This window comes from Squalius cephalus, assembly GCF_949319135.1.
Source record: "Squalius cephalus genome assembly, chromosome: 4".
Taxonomy (NCBI): Eukaryota; Metazoa; Chordata; class Actinopteri; order Cypriniformes; family Leuciscidae; genus Squalius; species Squalius cephalus.
Genome location: NC_137125.1, coordinates 48,303,652 through 48,316,098, shown reverse-complemented (window position 1 = coordinate 48,316,098; position 12,447 = coordinate 48,303,652). Strand labels below are relative to the sequence as shown.

The 12,447-nt window shown below is 38.5% G+C and overlaps 2 protein-coding genes across 2 annotated transcripts in view; one reads left to right on the top strand and one right to left on the bottom strand.

The window, feature by feature from the left end:
* The window catches only part of utp20 (UTP20 small subunit processome component), a 34,046-nt gene extending 23,627 nt beyond the window's left edge, over positions 1 to 10,419 (top strand). The window contains exons 44-62 of the mRNA XM_079868618.1: positions 46 to 144; positions 226 to 393; positions 474 to 640; positions 735 to 876; positions 1,318 to 1,434; positions 1,567 to 1,737; positions 1,816 to 1,944; positions 2,154 to 2,264; positions 2,374 to 2,453; positions 2,547 to 2,616; positions 3,427 to 3,609; positions 3,690 to 3,821; positions 3,899 to 4,031; positions 7,062 to 7,243; positions 7,336 to 7,407; positions 8,143 to 8,445; positions 8,566 to 8,692; positions 9,404 to 9,549; positions 10,037 to 10,419. Coding sequence (XP_079724744.1) covers positions 46 to 144; positions 226 to 393; positions 474 to 640; positions 735 to 876; positions 1,318 to 1,434; positions 1,567 to 1,737; positions 1,816 to 1,944; positions 2,154 to 2,264; positions 2,374 to 2,453; positions 2,547 to 2,616; positions 3,427 to 3,609; positions 3,690 to 3,821; positions 3,899 to 4,031; positions 7,062 to 7,243; positions 7,336 to 7,407; positions 8,143 to 8,445; positions 8,566 to 8,692; positions 9,404 to 9,549; positions 10,037 to 10,192 — 2,688 coding nt within the window. The 3' untranslated portion in view covers positions 10,193 to 10,419. The remainder of the gene's footprint in view (positions 1 to 45; positions 145 to 225; positions 394 to 473; positions 641 to 734; positions 877 to 1,317; positions 1,435 to 1,566; positions 1,738 to 1,815; positions 1,945 to 2,153; positions 2,265 to 2,373; positions 2,454 to 2,546; positions 2,617 to 3,426; positions 3,610 to 3,689; positions 3,822 to 3,898; positions 4,032 to 7,061; positions 7,244 to 7,335; positions 7,408 to 8,142; positions 8,446 to 8,565; positions 8,693 to 9,403; positions 9,550 to 10,036) is intronic.
* Positions 10,349 to 12,250, bottom strand: arl1 (ADP-ribosylation factor-like 1). The gene is made up of 6 exons (XM_079868620.1): positions 12,117 to 12,250; positions 11,613 to 11,750; positions 11,445 to 11,526; positions 11,254 to 11,365; positions 10,992 to 11,170; positions 10,349 to 10,903 (listed from the first exon to the last, which is right to left on the bottom strand). The coding sequence occupies exons 1-6, from the start codon at positions 12,118 to 12,120 to the stop codon at positions 10,873 to 10,875; spliced, it is 546 nt and encodes a 181-aa protein (XP_079724746.1). The 5' UTR covers positions 12,121 to 12,250; the 3' UTR covers positions 10,349 to 10,872.
* Positions 12,251 to 12,447: the final 197 nt, after the last annotated feature.

The window sequence follows — 12,447 nt, the reverse complement described above, 5'->3', positions numbered from 1 at the left end:
GAACGAGCGTCATGTCATTGACCCGTGCATAATTTCTCCCTACAGGTCCATGTTTTGACCTTCACAGTGTACTATTTGCTTTCTGTCCTGAAACCATCTTTGAACGCAGGGGATCTTGACCCATGCATGGACATGCTCATCACGGTAAACGGCACCATCAATATTACGTTGTCAATCATAATTTTGAAACAATTGTACATTTTTATTGGCTAACTCTGTTCTCAGATCTTCAACAACGAGCTGTTTGGAGCCGTAGCCGAGGAGAAGGACATCAGAGGAATCGTTTCAAAGGTGATGGAGGCCCGCCACAGCAAAAGCTCCGACTCGTACGAGCTGCTCGGACAGTTCTGCAGCCAGGAGCGCGTCGTCCACCTCATCCTGCCACTCAAAGAGGTAAATGACCAGTGAGCTGCATCTCAACAACAGCTTCATGAGTTCTCAAGAGACTTATCTGGTCTTCATCTTCCTTTCAGGTGCTTGAGAACACGGCCAGTTTGAAGGTGTCGAGGCGAGTGCATGCTGTGTTTAGGAGGATTGTGGCGGGTCTTTTGCTCAATAAGAGCATGAGCCCTCAGTCCATCCTACTGCTCTGCCACGGACTCATCAGTCAGAGTCTCCCGCTCATTACCAGCAAGAACAAGTACGTCTCACACACACTCAGAGATGCATTAGCACTGGTTCAAACAGAGCTAATTTAAACAATTACATATCCTAAATATCCTATATTTACCCAGAGAGAAGCATCGTCCACCTCCAGACCCTCGCCTGCCTCCACCAAGCTGTTTACTGCTGCCGGCCACTCCTAAGAGAGTAGGGGTGAAAGCCGCCATTAGTAGCAGAACAAACATGCACATCCTGGTGGAAACTGGACTCAGTGTAAGAAGATATGTCTTGGTTTGGGAGACTGTATGGGTGTTTTCCCATGTGTGTTGCCCTGTTTTAAATGAGACACTTAATATGCTCTTACGGTCTTGTGGACTTACAATGGCCACCGAGTGCAAGTGCGTGACTGCGAAGTCCACACGACTGTAGGCTGTGTCATTGGTCAATTTAGTAATATTTAGCAATACTGTAATATTAACAGTAATATTGAGAAATATTATTAATATTTAAAATAACTGTTCTTTATTTTAATATCTTTAAAACTGGATGTAAAGCTGAATTTTCAGCATCATTATTCCAGTCTTCAGTGTCACATGATCCTTCAGAAATCATTCTAATATGCTGATTTGCTGCTCAATAAAAACTGAATTTAACAAATATTCACTTATATTTTGTTGCAATATTGCTTTAAACCCCAAAATGTCTCTTACGCAGTTGCTTCACTGTAGTCTGAAGAGTTCAAAGATCAACTCATCTGGCCCGTCAGTAAAGGAGATGTTAGATCCGTTTGTACCTCTCCTCCTGGACTGTCTTAACTCCATGCATGTGAAGGTCTGTACTACTTAATATATATTTGATTCATGTGTTTTATTGTGCACAATCAGTTTTTCCTGTGCCCCTGTTCCTTTTTACACCCGTGGTTGCATGAATACAGCAAATAATTCTGTGTCTTGTGCACATCAGGTGATTACCGAGGCTCTGCAGGCCTTCATCTGGATCTTAAAGTTTCCTCTCCCAGCAGTGGAACAGAATTACGACCAGCTGACCAAGCAGCTCTTCGTCCTGCTGAAGGACTACGCCAAAGCTGGGGCCGCCCGTGGCGAGAACTTCCCCCTGGTTCAGAACTGCTTTAAGGTGCGTGAGACCCTCACCACTTTCACATTTATTACGTCCTCATTTTTAATGTTAAACGTGAAATGTTCTGTTTTATAGGCCATAACCGTTTTGGTAAAGAGTGTGACAAAACATATAACAGAAACACAGCTGCAAGTGCTTCTGGGATATGCAGAGGAGGACATCTATGATCACAGTCGGCAAGCCACCGCGTTCGGCCTCCTGAGGGTAAGTTAAACCTACTCATCTACTCCTGGTGGGTTTCTTATGATCATGGAAAACCTGGAATTAGCAGGTTTGATGACCAGTAAAATGACCAGTTCTGGTAATTTTATATGGTAATTTACCGGGATTGCAGTGTGTGAAAGGGGCTAGTGAGTCAAACTGACGATTCACTACTGAATCAGTCTTAATCTTTGGGTTTGTTTTTCTTGCAGGCGATTCTGTCCAGGAAACTGGTGGTGCCCGAGATGGAGGATGTTATGAAAAAATTGGCCAAGTTTGCCATTGACGGGTCAAACGAACAGGTCCGCATGCGCTGCAGACAGGTCAGTCAGGATATTGCAATCTTCATTATCATCATCATCATCATCCAGGTTTATTCTGGTCCTGCTTGTCGTAACTATCATCAGACTGATATCTGTCCTGTGACTGCAGATCTACCTGAAGTACCTGATGGACTATCCACTGGGGAAGAAACTGAGGAAACATTTTGACTTCATAGTTGCTCAGCTTACGTATGTTTTTTAGCATCTGATAAATACCAGACGGATGTGAATTGTTTCCATCATGTGAGGCAAATTAAAATCTTTTTTTTTTCTTATTCTCAGTTATGAATATGACACTGGGAGACAGTCTGCCCTTGAATTGATGGCTTACATTTTCCTGAAATTTCCTCAGGTACTGTATCAAAACCAGTTGAAAGGTCAGAGAGAGGGTGGGAATGGTCATGCCAATGCTATTATTAAAGTTTTTGTTGAAAGGGTTACGCTTTATTTGGTAACACTTTATTTTACAGTGTCCTTGTTACATGTACTTACCATAGCAATAACAGTAAATTATGCATAATTACATGCAACTAACCCTCAACCAAAACCTTTTCTTTTTCATTTTAGTTTTATATTTTAAGTAATTTAGTTATGTTTATGCCATATTTTTTTTTAAACATTTCTATATAATTTAATTTTTACATCATTTTTAGTGTGTTTTTTAGAACATCAAGTTAAACTAAATGAAAATGAAACGAAAATTTGCCTTTGTAACTTCATGATAAAATCAGTTTTTTTATATTTTATTTCAGTTGATGTTTATTTTATTTCAAGAAACTTTTATTTTTAGTGAACTATAACTAAAACCCTGAACATTGCATTATAAACATTAATCCACATTCATGATCTTATTGTTCATTGTGCAGAGCAAGCTATTTTATATCTATTTTATATCTTATAGCTTTTTTATGTTTATGGGAAAAAAAATAACTGTGCCTCTGGAACTTAATCAGTTAATTTGTTAACCCTAAAGCCTAAAATCTTGCTCTATTCTGGCATTATCCAGTGAAATCCTGCTGGATAAATTAAGGTCCCATTCTACCTTTAAATTCTACCTGTTTGACTTGGAAATGCTTTGCATTATGCAAGTAAATTGGCAAAAATATTCATTCTTTTCTTGACGTTCATGATATTGGAGGATTAATCTGTTCTTTGTTCGCAGGATCTCTTGCAAGAGCACTGCGGTTTGTTCTTTGTGCCTTTGTCATTGGCCATGTTGAACGATGATTCTGCATCCTGTAAGAAAATGGCAGCTCTGGCCATCAAGTCTCTGCTGACTCAGTTGGATTTGCAGCGTCAAAATTCCATGTTTAACCTGGTTGACAGCTGGATTAAAGACGAGAGGGTGAGTGAGAAAACAATGTTGGAAAAAAATACAGTTCTGCTGAAACGTGTTTGGGCTTTAACAGTTTGTGCTTTTTTAAGACGGCTCTGCGGAGACTGGGAGCACAGGTTTGTGGGCTGTTTGTGGAAGTTGAAGGAGAAAAGTTCATCCGGAGACTGGATGACCTGATTCCTCTCATCGAGAAAGAGATCCGCACTTCCAACTTCGAGGACGTGAGTGCAGAGTTTTATACTATGGAGTTCTTTTGCATGATTTTGAGTCTGACAATGCCAATGATATGATCGATCAGATTGAGGAAGAGGAGGATGAGAAGGCTGCTGACAGACTGCTGTTCGGTTACCTCACGCTCATCGTCAAACTCATCAAAGACTGCAGCTTTTTGGAGCTCTACAAACCTGCAGACCTGCTCAACAGCATCTGGGGTATGAACACATTCAGAAAGTCAGTGTTTACTCTTTCCCTGCCAGCGTTATTTATGGTTTTTCAGAAATGACCTTTCGTGTGGTGTGTAATAGCTGTTTGTGAATGTAAAAGGGCTGCAAAGTTCTATTGAAGTGCAGATAAATTGAGTTATTGTCTCCCAAATGAAACAACTGATTCTGAATCGAGTCGTCATTAATTCCAGTCTTACTTCCTACACAAACCTATGTAGGCTTGTCACAAATTTGCATAATGCCAGCCTATGGTCTTAATTGGCTGCTGTGAACAACGTCTACATTGACCCGCCCTCAAACACAGCAGTTGCAGCTGAGGCCTGGAAGAGTTTGGTTTGTGTTGTCGACTAGCCTGGTTAAAACCAGACCATTCTCAGTAGTAAGTGAGTTATGGTCTGGCAAAGCTTCTTTAATAACTCATTTCCAACGGGGCGTCACCAACGGACGTCGCTCAAATGCCTCTGGGCGCAATTGGATAGACCTAAAACCAATCAGAGCGATCGTCATCATGTAAAGCCATATGCTGCGTCCCAATTCGCCTAAGTTACACTACGCCATAAAAGTATGTACTCTTTTTGTGAAGAAAATGTATTTACTTTTAAATGTGTAGCAAAAAAGTAGGCAAGCTTTGGGACATACTACTTCGTCATCTTTATCGGACGGATCTGTCGCGTGCATCCTGTCACTTAAACTGCCCTGTCAATCATCATGTCACAGTTAAAATCCTCTATTAAATCTAATTTAATTTCCTACTGTTTCGGAGAGAAATGTAGTAGCACGTTCATCTGCCAGTGGGTCTTTCATGGAGACTGTCCTCATGTGTTTGCAATTTGAATATAATAATGCATTTAAAAGTTGAACGGACGTCGCTCAAATGCCTCTGGGCGCAATTGGATAGGCTAGACCTAAAACCAATCAGAGCGATCGTCATTGTGTAAATCCCACCTCAACGTTTCTGATTGGTGCCACGATTTCGACGGATTAGAAATGGGCTTGAATGAGCTCTTTGCTAGACTACTTGCAGATCAAATCTAAATTTGCCGGAAGTTGTCTGGGTTTTCCCAGGCTAGTTGTCGACATGTTGAGAAGGCGCCATTTTCTGCGCAAATCCACTTTGCTGTAATCCCAATGATTGAGGACTCGCACTGGAATTGATATGGTAAAACCGACGCCATCGTTACTGTTCGCATCACTGTGTATCAAGTGCTGAGCAGCTGAAATTCAAATATGGTAATGGGGGGGGTTTAGTTTCTAACAGGCGCTGTAAAACAATCACAACAGACTGGGCCATCTGACCAATCCAAGCAAAGTATGCTCTCAGGAAGGAAGGGTTTAGAGAAACAGAATCCTTGATTGAACTGTTTCAGACAGTGTGAGAAATGACGTGATGCTGAAATGTATATTATGTAATGAAAATTCAAATGTTATTGGATGCATGTTAACCTATTGCAGGAGCCCTCCAAAACAAACCTTTAAAATAGCATGATAGGGGCACTTGTCAGCCAGTGTCAACATTTGTGATCATATAAAAAAAAAAATCTTTCTAAGTATATTTTGTTGTACATGTAAAGACTGAGAGCAGAACAGAGCCTTTGCTTCTAAACAACAACAACATCAAAAAACATTTTATTCTAGCTTCATTCATTCTTTTTTATCAACACTTGAATGTGGGTTAGTTTCATAAAAAAAATTTTTTTTTTTTTATTTCGATCAGAAAGCTGAGAAAATCATGTTTTTGTCAAAGACTACATCCTGATTGAATTCAGAATAATGGTCAACACCTAGATGGAGAAAGCTTGCATCTTTTTCTCTCTGTAGTAATGCAGTTCTGATTTATATGCTGTTGAATGTATGGAGATCATGTTAGCTTACATGAGTGTAAACAACAACTCTCCACTCCTGGGGCCTATACCATGAAGCCGGTTTAGGTGGCTAGCCCGATATGTTTCAGTTTGCGCCAACCCTGGGTTTTAGGCACCATGAAAGTAGTTTGGCTTTTGGCAGTGTTCATCACCATAGTAACTTACGCTCCACGGCTAACCTGGTCCGGGGCAGGTTATGTTCCAGATAAGAGGTTGCAAACCGAACTTGGACCAATCAGCTGTGACACGTGTCTGATGCGATAGTCACTCCACCTGTTTCCACTCCAAATTAAAGATCACTACACAGCAAATGACTTTTTAAGACAAAATCGTCTGGCTTTTAGTAATGCTTATTTAGAATAATAATTTTGTAGATTTAGATATTATGTAATTATTGTACCCTTAATCGATCACACATGTACAATTTTAGTTTATCAATTATTATTAGGCACAGTTTAATTGAATAAATATATAAAGGTAATATAAATACGCTTTAGAATCAATAGATAAAGCTTTAAAATGACTACATGTGAGCTTAAATGTTCAATTCTCTCTATACCTTTATCAATTGTATAAATAACTTTTACTTGCACTGATATAGCAAGACTTTTTCTTTTAGTTGTCCTCTTTCATAGACAGCTATTTTCTTCTTGCTGTGTACATTTGTTTAATTTCTTAATATTTTTCAATCTCGTAATATTCTGCCAGAGAGAGAAGTGAATCGCAGTTTCACTTTCTCAGCATGTGATTGGTTGTTCGCTACTGATGTCACACCTAAACTCAGGATCAAAGCCTGAGTTGACAGAAAGTTGATGATCAGCATCATGGTACCAACAAGGCCTGGTGGGATTGGTCAACTCAAAACTAATCCTGCAACCCTGAGTTTGTTCAACTACCATCATGGTACCCAGGTTTACACAGATCTTTTTCTTTGCTTCTGTTTGGATTCGGAGATGCTTGTACTATTTCAGAACAGTGTAACAGCGCCCCCTACCATGGATATCCAGAAAAACTCATCAATAGAGGGAAAGCGCTGTCATAACTGACAGAAAATCTCATCAGTGGCAGGGAAAGAGTTAAATAAACATGCACTTATGAAGCAGAGCAAATGACAATAGTCATACATGCATCATGATCTTTCACTCTCTCTTTCCAGGTCATATTGATTCCCATCTGCGTTACCCTCATTCCTGGGTTTGGCTGACCGCCTCTCAGATCTTTGGTTTGCTGTTTGCGGCTCATAAACCCGAGGATCTGCTGGCCTTATGGAGTTCTCAGGAGAATAAAACCACATACCCTGTAGCCACTGTTTTTATCACAGACAACCTTTATCACAAGGCAAGAGTCCGAGGACATGCACTTAAACCCCTCGCTTCACAAAAACACTTTAACAAATGAATTCCTCTTTTTTTCCATTTCTAAACCATTAGATGAGAGAGCTGGTTCTGTCCTTCTGTTACCAACTGCAGTCCAAGTTCTTGGATATTTCTGCTGGGGAGCAGGTAGAAAATAATGAAATATGTTTGTTGTTGTGTTTTAATTATATTTCTATTTAATATTGAATCTATTTATTTGATTTAAATATTATTTTTGTTGATGATGTTATAATTAGTATCAAGGTTATTATCGTTAACTACAAATAAAACTAATAAAAAAACCTTTCTCTTAATTGAAATAAAGCTGAAATAAAATCGAATAAAAATGTTAGTTGAAAAACCTAAATAAAATACCTTTTTAATTAAAAATTACTAAAAATGAACATGCTAAATATATTTCTTAATCAAATTTCAATTCAATAATTCAATATATTAATAAAACTAAAATGCGAGTATTTTTTACATTTTTTAACAACAGAAAATGTTGATCATGACTGTGAACCTTAATTTTAAGGTTTGAGCTGTATTTTATTAATTACTTTCTATAGTGTTTTCAATTTATGTTACGAAATATCTAAACCTTTGGATTTGTATTTTTTTATTTGATAAAATGTAGACATTTCTAAAATGCAACTGTATAAAATGTAAATGTAAACTCTTTCATGCTTAATTAATATAAACAAACACTTGAATCGCATGTTGGGATTGTCTGGCTTTGGATTGTCTGGCTTTGGATTGGCTGGCTTGTCTTCGAAGGGAGGGGTTTTAGAGGGAGGGCGTGTGATTAAAGTTACAAAAACTGCTGAAACCATTCAAAGCATCTGTAATGGTGATCTGATCTGTTGTGTGTTCCTTGATCAGGTGGTGAAGAACTTGCTTTATGTGGCCAAGGTGATCTACCTCATCTCACCAGAGTCAGATACCGTGAACCCAACTGAAGAACAGGAGGAGGTAGAGGATGTGGAGGATGAAACGACAGTAAAAACAGAGGAGAATGAAGAGGAAGAAGAAGAGGAAGAAACGACAGATAAAGCGGAGGGGAATGAAGGAGAAGAGGAAGATAAGGAGCAGAAGGACAAGCCACCGTCTCTCCTCTGGGTGATGAATAAGCTTTCATTACTGGCCAAAAGAGAAGCCGCAGACACGCCTAAAGAGCCTTTGAAGGTGAGTGTTAAATCTGTCTCTGTGTTTAGACTTGATGTCTCCAAATGAAACTGATGGATTGCTGGTTTGAGGATGTCCCGCTCAGTGATTCTCTGTCACTTTTCTGTTTTGTTTTTTTAGAGAACTTGTGTTTTCAAGTTCTTGGGAGCCATAGCTGTGGATCTCGGAAAAGATCGGCTTGGACCGTATCTGACCACTATCATCGCTCCTCTCTACAGAGAGCTGGACAGCACATATGCAGACCAAGGTCAGTCCACACACTATCAATTTATCATTTTATAAAACAAATCTCTTTAATATTTAATAATTATAGTATCATATTTGATGTAGTATTCTGCTTGTTTTTTGTAATGTACTGTGTACGCTACAAGTATTAGAAAGGCGCATTACAAATAAAATGTATTATTATAGTAGCATTTTATAATAGGGATCACTTGTTAACACTACTTAATTCACTAACCATGGGCTTTTTTTTAAGTACTTATTTATCTTTGTTAATAGTATTAGTTCGTAAAAAATCTAATTGCTTATTGTTTGTTTGTTAGTTCACAGTGCATTAACTAATATTGCCAAATAAAACTTTGAATTTTTAAAAATGTATTAGTAAATATTGAAATTACCATTGACTAAGATTAATAAAATACGATGAATGTCATGCTTACCTAGTAGTGTTAATGAAAAACTAAAAGGAAACATTAACTGAAATAAAATAATAATTGGGAATAAATGGAATAACTTAAAAAAAACTTGAAACTAAATTATATTTTCATTTTTGTAAAACAATGTATAACCTGTGTTGATTAAGCTTTTTAAACATTTTAAATACCATCAAAAATGCAGATATTAATGGAAGTAAAATAGATATTAATCTAAATTAGAATTTCATTCCATCTACCAGTGACTATATGGCTGAAACTGCCCTTTCATGAATAGTTTGGGTGTTTTTGTCTTCTTTCAGACCCCACGCTGAAGAACCTGGCTCAGGAGTTGATCGAGCTGTTGAAGAAGATGGTCGGTCTGCAGCAATTCTCTCTGGCTTTTGCAGCGGTGCAGAAAGAAGCCGCCCAGAGACGAGCTTCACGCAAGAAAGTCAAGGCCGTGCAGGTAAGAACCTCCGAAATACTGCTCAAGTCTTCCCAGAACATTTGTGTTCGTCTTAAGCGTGTCATTTAAATATTTCCTCCTCCACTATTTAGAGACAACTAAGTAAAGGCCCATTCACACCAAGGACAAGAAATAGTGATTCAGTTTTAAAAAATCACTCTAAATTTAAAACAATAGCAGTCCACATCACAACTATAACTATCGTTGGAATCACTTTCAGAATGATTTTCTTTCTAGCTGATGAATGATAAAAAGTCCATTCTGCTTTAAAGTTCTTGCACATTTAAAGTGGCAGACAACAAAACTTGAGCTTGTGTTATTGTGTGTTGGACATTATTATAGTTATAACTCTTGATGTGAAAGGGCCTTAAACATTTGTTGGTTAATTGCCAGGTTACACATCTTTATAGCATAAGTAAAAGTTAAATAGTGATCATATTCATTTTCTTAAACCATGCATTCTCCCCATATCTTTTCCTCCCAACAGGCTGTTGTAAATCCTGACCTTGCTGCAAGAAAGAAAGTAAAGAAGCAGCTGAAGAAAAACGAGGCCAAAAAGAGGAAAATGGAGTTTGTGCGTACAGGACATAAAGCAAAGAAACCTAAGAGCAGCTCACTGAGGAACTTGGCCATGCTCAGTTGATCCATTTTGCTGCTGGTTAATGTTTTTGTTTTTTTAGCAAACTAATACTTTAAAATGTATACAGTAGAGCATAGAGGAAGACCGCAAGGGACCCTGGGAACGTTACCTGAACCCTGTTTTCAGTGGTAAGGGGACTGAGAGCCGATATCAATATATGAATTTGTGCAATGTTTTTAAATAAACAAAACTTGCAAAAACACCCCAGCCGTTGTTTGATGTTATGCATGATGTAATGTGTTGACTGCATATTTATTTCACAGCCATAACACAGGAGTGCACTCCCCTGTACACGTGCAAATATAAATATGCCATTACAAATTCAAAGCATACAAATGACAGTTAGTCTTAATTAAATATCTACCCATATCTAAAACTGAACTCATATACCAGCTGCAATGATTATTCCGAATCAGGGGGAAAAAAAGGCTACATTTAAAAAGCAAACACCTTTGAGATTTCAAACGTAGTGGATACAGTTCACCAAAAAACGATAAGCAAAAGGGGGAAAACATTTGAAGAGTTCGTTCATAGTCCATTCAACGCCGCTCGCCACACTTCAGTCTCTCTGTACTAGACAGGAGAGAGGATGGTCTTCACACAATAGGAAGAAGCAGTCACTGGTCCAAAGGACACCCAATAAGAAGTCTCTGAAGGTCCTATATACAAGATATTTAGTGCATTTACTGCCGGCTCTTCAGTGACTCCACTAGCCTGAAATATGAAAGAACAAGGTGGTATTTGGTAAACACAATGCAAAATATATGTGTTTAAATGTTTATCAAAAGGAAATCAAACCTACCATTCCATTGCCTCATCCAGGCCTGTGCCTTTAGTAGCAGACGTCTTGAAGATCTGCCACTTCCGGTCTTTGAGCGCAGGTAAACCGAGAGAGTTGGCCACTTCAGTAGGGGTCATGGCCTGTTCCATGTCCTGCTTGTTTGCAAACACCACCAGGATGGCTTTCTTGAGCTCCTCCTCCTGAAAGACATGAAATATCATGTTCAAATGCACTGATAACAATAGAACGTTACGTAATGTAATGGAAACCACATCTGACCAACCTCCAACATGGCCACCAGCTCAGATTTGGAGATTCCCATCCGGTCGCGGTCACTGCTGTCCACCACGTAAATCACTGCATCTGTGTTGGAGTAGTAACACCGCCAGTACGGCCTGGGGAGGAAGAACATCACATCTTCAGCTTGGTTTCCCTTTCTTAATAGAATACATAGCATAAGAAATAACTTCTTGCCTGATACTCGTCTGTCCACCGAGGTCCCATACTTGAAACTTCAAGTTCTTGTATGTAACGGTCTCCACGTTAAAACCAATTGCTGAGTTGAAAAAAAAAAAGGCTAATTAGTCCACAGTGCATCATGACATGTCAAAAGTTGTGTATATAAATCTGTCATAAACATACTAGGAATTGTTGTGACCACTTCTCCCACTTGAAGTCTGTACAATATGGTGGTTTTTCCAGCTCCATCCAGACCCAAAATGAGGATTCTCATTTCTCTGGTGCCAAACAGACCAGAGAAGAGGCTGGAAAAGAACCCCCCTATAAAAAAATATATAATTTTGTTAAGATTTAGAAAAAAAAAAAGATTTTCAACATTCAATAACACCATTTTAAATCAACACGACCATCGTACTAAACGCCTATCTCATTTAGGATTTATACTTAACACAATCGAATAAAACACTTATAATAATTATGAAAACAAAACTGTTTTATAATGAGTTTTTCCAATAACATGAGTTTAGCTATCCGCAATGCTAACAAACAAACTAGCATCACCAACGTGATGAACAAACGTCCCTTTGTCAGCGCGTAAAAAGGCGTGCCGGTACATTACACTTTAAGATAGATGGATAAGCTGTCTATAATGCCCAACAGAATATGTTTTAAATCACGTAGACCTACCCATTTTAGATGAAGAACTATATTAGAGCTGTCTTTCTGACGGAAAATCCGTGCAAACACTTCCGTGCTCGAGCTACTAAATGACGTGTCACACAGACACGTGCACGAGCCTTTTTAGTATCGATTCACCGTTCGCACATTCGACACGCATCTACATCTACATTGATCGAATCCACTGTTGACGGATAAATAATTTTTCAATGTAAATTAATTAAAGGCATTACTCTTATTATTTAAAGGTTGAAGCGGGAGTACACGTAAAAATATATTGTATTTATTGAATTATATTTTTATTCTCACTTGTCATCTCAAGTTTGTACCAGACCTCCAT